The 7,740-nt window shown below is 33.2% G+C and overlaps 1 protein-coding gene across 1 annotated transcript; it reads right to left on the bottom strand.

Moving 5' to 3' along the window:
* Window positions 1-1,293: 1,293 nt before the first annotated feature.
* LOC131939173 (large ribosomal subunit protein eL28-like) lies at window positions 1,294-1,656 on the bottom strand. The gene has a single exon (XM_059297365.1). It carries the CDS (start codon window positions 1,654-1,656, stop codon window positions 1,294-1,296), a length of 363 nt encoding a protein of 120 aa, XP_059153348.1.
* Between the last annotated feature and the right edge of the window lie 6,084 nt (window positions 1,657-7,740).

Raw genomic sequence — 7,740 nt, 5'->3', positions numbered from 1 at the left:
GATTGCCCGGATGCCGTTTGCCGGAAGGCCGTTTTAGCAAAATGTACTTGCGACAAACTCCTTCTTAAACCTTGCGATGTTTCAAAGTTAAAAAAAAAAAAAAAATAATTAATAACGCACTTTGAACTTTATATACATATTTTACAGTTATACCATTACAATTAATATTTAATAATGTATTGGTTAGAGTTCTAAATCAGTAAAGATACCGTCTGGAACAAAATGTGTGTGTGTGTTTTTTTTTTTTTTTTTTTTTTTTTTTTTTTTTTTTTTTTTTTTAAATATCTGCCAAAGACCTTTGCCGTTTTTTATAAGGGAAAAGTTACAAGGGAGACAACACATGCAAAATACTGAGCTGTCGGTTTTAGTACATTTTAGAAAAAAAGTATTTAAAAAAAAATAATCACTGTATGAATTATTAGACATTGATATGTAAAGGTTTAAGAAAAAAAATAAAATCAGTAGCCACGCCAATGTGCATTAAAAATATGTCATGTTATAAAAATCGAAAACAGTGACTTTAATGTATACATTGTTTTTAATGCAAGCAATTTATTCAGCTAAATAAGAATTCGGTTCTCTGTAGCCTTGTTTGTAAACATTTATTTTAAAAATAAAAAATATACGACATCCTAATGAAACAACAAGCGACACCCTTATACACAAGAATTAGTTGGGCCAGGGAACACAATATAATAGACAAAGTCAAATCAAAATGTTAAAATAACATGTCAAACGTGAAAACAAAATATACAAGAAACTGAGAAACACATTTATTAAGATTGTATATTAGTACAGAAAGCAAAGCAAACACTTGCGAAAATATTAAACACCACCACTCAAACAGCTACAACAATCACACTTTACTTAATTAACATGACTAAAGAATAGAAGACGAAAACAGACTAGTAGCAACGGCTATTTATAGATCGACTATATGGCAAATTAGGAATTAGGAATTAGGATATTTTTTCACAAAATACACGGACATCGAGTTAAAAGAAATATTTCAACCAAAACTAAGACATAGACTGGGAACTCTCACTTAACTGAAAAAAAATTAATTAAAAAGAACGTAGACGGAAAATAAAAACGATAACTGTCTTTAAAGCCCTTAGTGTAAACTTGAGAACCCACTGCTCAACCATTATGCCATTATTATTTTAACGCTGTTTAGAAATATTTGTTCATTTTTAATTCGTGTGTGTCCAGCAAGAAATGAAAATAACAATTATATGTTAATGTAGTACTAATTGTGTACTAAAAAATGACATTTTTTTTGTGTTTGGATATTTATGTCAGAATAGCACAGGTTCTTCTAACAGTTGAGTTAATCAAATTATTTCCATAGTTGTTGGCTCGCAAGATGGCACGAATGGATGCGAGTGTACGTCTTGGGCCCTTATTTAGCTCAACTCTAGTAAGACTTTTGCTGGACTTGTTCTGGTCTTTAGTTCTGCAAGTAACCAACACAACACCTTTGCCATCTTTTGTGGGTTCAACCCCAACTGTCTCGCGATGAATGAGACCATTGTAACTGAAAGAGTTGCGGCTCTTAAGGTTGTTGAGTTCAAGAGACGTATTCTGTCTACTCCTCTCCCACATAGTAGATATGTTGTTCCTAAAGATCAACCAAGCGACATCGGCAGTCGCCATTTTTATTTTCATTTCTTGCTGGACTCGCAATATGTTAAATAGAACAAATATTTCCAATAAACAATCATGGACACTAGCTCAACATAAACAGAGAAGAAGGGTTCTCAAGTATACACAAATAGCTTTAAAGATAGTTATCGTTTTTTATTTTCCGTCTACGTTATTTTAATAATGATAAAACCTACAAATGTAAAGTTTGCATATCAAAAACATTAAAATAACTTTATAATTTTATGGCTAATAAAGATACAATCAGAATATATTTTGTTTGTGCAATGTAGTTATCGTTTATTTTTTTTTTAACAGCTTTGTAAGTAACATCCCTTGATTAATAAAAAGTACAAAATGGGAAACAACTTTCAGCTAATGCTAATAAAACATTTTTATTTATTTTTCTTCATAAATAACAGCAGCATATAAAGTTTCATGTAATAAATAGATGTTAACAATGAAGTCAAAATAGAATTCAACAAACTTAAAATGTCTATGAATATTGCTTATTCAGGATTGCTCGTCTTTTTTTTAAACAATTAAAAAATGTATCTCAATGTTTTCATTTGCGTTTTTAATTTGATTAATTCTAACAAATACATATATGTTTAAAATATTACAATTTAAAACAAAACAATAATAGATCTATATAAAATGGATATTTTTAATTATGTATATTGTTTTAAACATCTATTGATACAACTGGTTATACGAATCAACTTGTTATCTCCCTGTTACTGTTTCTGAACAAGAAATGGTAAGTGATCGGCACATTTTTATTTAAAATTAAAATAATTCAAAGTCTACAGGGTATTCATCTTGATTTTAATATCTTAGTAAATAAAAAGACATAAAGGCCTACATATAGTTTGCTTTAATTCACTACAATTTAATAATTTAATAATTTTTTTAAAATATTATTTTAAAAATAAAGTTGAATGTTTCCATTTAATCAACCACTGCACACAGTCCGTATAAAAAAAAGGTAGCTTAAATTTACATACCACTTAAAAACACACGGACTTGTTAATTGAACGTCTAGTATATTTCATAAATGAATGAAAGAGCAGGGGCAACCTATGGGGAAATGGTCAACCAAATGTCTAACGAGATACGACGCTAACATGCCACCCCCCCTTCCCTCTAAACTTGATATAGAGAGCCTAGCTGAGTTTCCCCACATATGATATATTATATAGCAGCATACACATTGATGGACCATCTCTGGAAGGTATTGTCTACGACTGTATGGTGTCAATATATCAGGGTAGGTAGGATAGTTTTATATCAGGGCTGGTAGGATATGTTTATATCAGGGCTGGTAGGATAGTTTTATATCAGGGCTGGTAGGATAGTTTTATATCAGGGCTGGTAGGATAGTTTTATATCAGGGCTGGTAGGATAATTTTATATCAGGGCTGGTAGGATAGTTTTATATCAGGGTTGGTAGGATAGTTTTATATCAGGGCTGGTAGGATAGTTTTATATCAGGGCTGGTATGATAGTTTTATATCAGGGCTGGTAGTATAGTTTTATATCAGGGCTGGTAGGATAATTTTAATATCAGGGCAGGTCGGATAGTTTTATATCAGGGCTGGTAGGATAGTTTTATATCAGGGCTGGTAGGATAGGTTTATATCAGGGCTGGTAGGATAGTTTTATATCAGGGCTGGTAGGATAGTTTTATATCAGGGCTGGTGGGATAGTTTTATATCAGGGCTGGTAGGATAGTTTTATATCAGGTCTGGTAGGATAGTTTTATATCAGGGCAGGTAGGATAGTTTTATATCAGGGCTGGTGGGATAGTTTTATATCAGGGCTGGTAGGATAGTTTTATATCAGGGCTGGTGGGATAGTTTTATATCAGGGCTGGTGGGATAGTTTTATATCAGGGCTGGTAGGATAGTTTTATATCAGGGCTGGTAGGATAGTTTTATATCAGAGCTGGTAGGATAGGTTTATATCAGGGTTGGTAGGATAGTTTTATATCAGGGCTGGTAGGGAAGGTTTATATCAGGGCTGTTAGGATAGTTTTATATCAGGGTAGGTAGGATAGTTTTATATCAGGGCTGGCGGGATAGTTTTATATCAGGGTAGGTAGCATAGTTTTATATCAGGGTTGGTATGATAGTTTACTGAACATTCACTCAGAACGTTGAAATGTTTATATCAGACGTTAGCTAAAATCAACGACTAAATAATTATAGGTAATTTTAATTTTTTGGTTGAGTTTGAGGAAATCATGTACATGTTTTGTTAGGAGAATTGTGTCGGGCTCTATACTTAGTCATAATTCTTTTTTTTTTTTTTTTTTTTTTTTTTTTTTCTTTTTTTTTTTTTTTTTTTGTTAAACGTAATGTTACTAAATATTTTGCGTCACACATATTCTACATACTGTACTTGTTCTAGATTTATACAACATTATTGATTACACTCTTTCTTACTTTTTTCTTGTTCTCTTCTTTCTTAAAACTTTGAAACATTGTAAGTATACTTGATGCTTGCGTTGCAATTAAAAGTAAATACAAAAAATAAAAATAAAAAGGACTGTGGTAGATTATAGGTTTATATGAGCAGGATTTCAGGAAAAACCATACACCTCCCCCCCACCTCCCCTACCAAATAAAATAAACCATGCAGAGAACTCCCACAGAAGCATCAAACTTCCTAAGAAGACATCCATAAATGATGTCACGCTTTTAAAACAATTTTTACCTCCCCCCTCCCCTTAGTCACACATCGTTACAAAAAACCACACCCCACTAAAATGACGTCACACATCAGCCTACAACCCCAATCCCTTAACATTGCTGTTGAATTTTCCTTAAAACAGCGATCTTTTTCCCTTATCTTTTTACAATTTATTAAAACATTTTTTTAAACGCGAAATAACGGCTAAAATATTTTTTTTATAATGCAAATTGGTGACGTCACACTATCTGAACACCCAATCAGAGGCTTAGCGACCCTTCCCGGCGCCCGGGTACAAAGTCGTTTTACCAAAACGTATTTTGCGACAAACTCATTCTTAAGCGTTGCGTTGTTAAAGTTTTTAAAAAAATAATAATAATAACGCTATTTAAACGTTATACATATACTAGCTGCATCCCGTGCTCCGCCACGGTAAATCTTTTTTAAATGTACCAACAGAACAAAACTAAACACAATACAAACGAACGCAAAAAAAAAAAAACAAAAAAAAAAAAACAAAGAAAAAACAAACACAACACTCATAACATAAACACAATTTAAATGCAATCATAAAGGCATATTGCTCACAGTCTAGCCCGTAGCGCCAAATCGCGCCCTTTCCGGTGATTTGCACCCCCCATCAAACTTTCGATTTACACCCCTTTCCCCCCCCCCCAGCCCCCGCCCTAAAACCTTCGATTTCCACCACCCCCCCCCCCCTCTCGCAAATTTTTTACAACCCACTTTGGCGCCCCCCAAGGTCGGCACCCGGGGACATATGCCCCCCCCCCCTCGCTACGCCTCTCCTATAAAACCCGAAAGATAGAATAATAATTAGAAAACAGTATAAATAATAGGCAGTATCTATAATATATACAATATTTCACTTTATCCATTCACGCATTTTTTTCCAGTACTTTAAATTTTAAAAATTTACAATAGAGTTTCATAACTAAAACCATTGCGCACCTAATGAACGTGATGACGCGTCTATAATAGTGCTGAATAGTTGATTAAAAATTATAAGTAATAAACAGTAGGGCCTACATTCAGTGAATAAAATACATAAAAGATTGCCTTTTATCAATCCATGCTAATTATAATTTTCTAACAATAATTTCCTCTTACACATCCGAATAATTTGCATTAACATTTTGCTAATTATATTATTGCAACACTAATTCCTTCTATGACGAACGTATATTTGCATTCACATTTTTTATTAGCGTGAGTTTAAATGTATTTTTAAATTACCTCCTTTGTCAAAATTAGAAAAGAGTTAAATTAATTTGATTTTTCTACCGTACTGTTATTATGTTATTAAAATGTATCCACTTTTTCTAGGAATATAAACGAAAATGATATTTGACATTGATCCTTTTAATATGTTTTAGCAATGTGCGTGTATTTAATATTTTCTTTAAGTTATGCAAAAGAGTAAACACAGTGGCTATTATAAAATAGCTCTATGCCGCTATATAAACAAACCCTACTCTAATACTTATAATAAGACACTGCGGTGCACTGAAAAGCACAGCATGGTGCGAATGTTTACTTTTATGGTTCCAAAATCTATAGCGATGACGGAAGGACTGACACACTACTTGCCCGCTTATATTATAGATTTTACAGTTATACCATTACAAGTAATATTTTATACAGTATTGGTTAGAGTTCTAAATCAGTAAAGATACTGTCTGGAACAAAATGTTTTTTTTTTTTTAAACTTAAAAACATATCTGCAAAAACCTTTGCAGTTTTTTATATGGGAAAATTACAAGGGAGGCAACGCAAAGCACACTACTGAACTGTCGATTTTAGTAAATTTTAAAAATGTATATTTAAAAAAAAATAGTCATAGAAAAGGTATCAAACAAATTACGTCAAAATTTTAGAAAATATTAACAAAATTATAAGTCACACTAAAATGTATTTAAACTCTCTCAGATTATAAAACTTGAAAACGGTTACTTTAATGTATATATTTTTATAAGACAAGCAATTTATTCAGCTTTTTCATACAGTAAACACTTCTTAATGTATTGATTAATACAACATTTTAACAAAAAAAAAAAAAAAAAAAAAAAAAACAGTAATACATTCATATAAGCCAGGGGTCGGCAACCTGCGGCTCCCGAGCCGCATGCGGATCTGTTGATTTCAAGTGGCGGCCCTCGAGTTCCATGCACAAATATTAGAAATTATTGTATTATTTTATTTTCAAAACCCATGACAAATATTAAACTGTAAAGAAACACAACTTTAAACATAATAAAAACTCTAATCAGCGAATGAGAATAGTTGGGAGTAGAGAGTATTCGGACAGCTGACTGCCGCTTGGGCACCAAGCCAGTCCCACAGCCGTGTAATGCTTGCCACGTCCCAAGTGCCAACTTTTTCCAATATTGTTAAATGGAGTATGTTATTTTATTCAGAATGCATGTCCCTATCTGTCAGTAATCATTAATTTGACCTGAGTGACGTAGTTTTGAAGTTATCAGCTTCCTACTGTTGAGTAGGCATCAGACTCGTAAATTTTCCTTGAACCCAGTGTGGCATACCAGACATTCACTTCTCCATAGTTGTAGACCCTTTTGAACTCATGGCAGCCTATTATTTTGGCAAATTGAGTTAGAAACTCGGCATTTGTAATCGTGGTCAGCCAACGGCCTTGAAGGATTGTAATAACTACCGTATTTGGTTCATGGATGAAGGCTTTGAATCCCGGTATTCAGACGTCAAATCTTCATCCATTGTTTGTTTTTGTGTCTTGGCCCATCAGGACCAAAATACACTCCTACCTCTTAAAGAGTTTTAAAAATAAAATAGATTGATAAAATAGTTAGGCCGTTGGCTCCTATTTCAGCTTGCTTTTCTCTTTGGATTTGCGTCCAGAGCGTTCGTCCAACCAAGAACAAACTACAAGGCAGCAGTTGTTTGATTTTGGAGTTGTCTCTCCTAGAAGAGTTGCTTTCCATAGCAATCTGCCTTGGTGTTCGAACTCGAGCCTTTTCGGTTTAGTAAACAACCATGAACTTTACGTACTCCTGTTTGACATATTGTCCTACATTCCTATTACTTTTTTAAAACTAAAATAAATTTGACTATCATTTGCTCATCGAACTGGACAGCCGCATCTTGACATCAAAAGAGCCGCTCTAGAAACGCAGGTTGCCGACCCCTGCCCTAGGGGTGGGGGTGCTATTGGCTGAGAATTAGAATTATAGCTTATAACAGGGGTCGGCAACCTTTTGAGACGAAAGAGCCAAAAGTTACAATTTACGACATTTTCCAGTTTTTAAAGAGCCACTATCATTTTTATTTAGATATTATGGCATTTAATTAGGATTAGGTGAATAAATGTTTTTTTTTTAATTTGAAATAAATAGCTTTATATATAAA

This window comes from Physella acuta, unplaced genomic scaffold (genome assembly GCF_028476545.2).
Source record: "Physella acuta isolate Inbredline_101_S28 unplaced genomic scaffold, ASM2847654v3 ptg000265l, whole genome shotgun sequence".
Lineage (NCBI taxonomy): Eukaryota > Metazoa > Mollusca > Gastropoda > Physidae > Physella > Physella acuta.
This window is presented reverse-complemented; position numbering and strand designations above follow the sequence as displayed.

Bases quoted from the DNA above. Each gene is read 5' to 3' on its own strand.
- LOC131939173 (XM_059297365.1), bottom strand. From the start codon at position 1,656: ATGGCGACTGCCGATGTCGCTTGGTTGATCTTTAGGAACAACATATCT.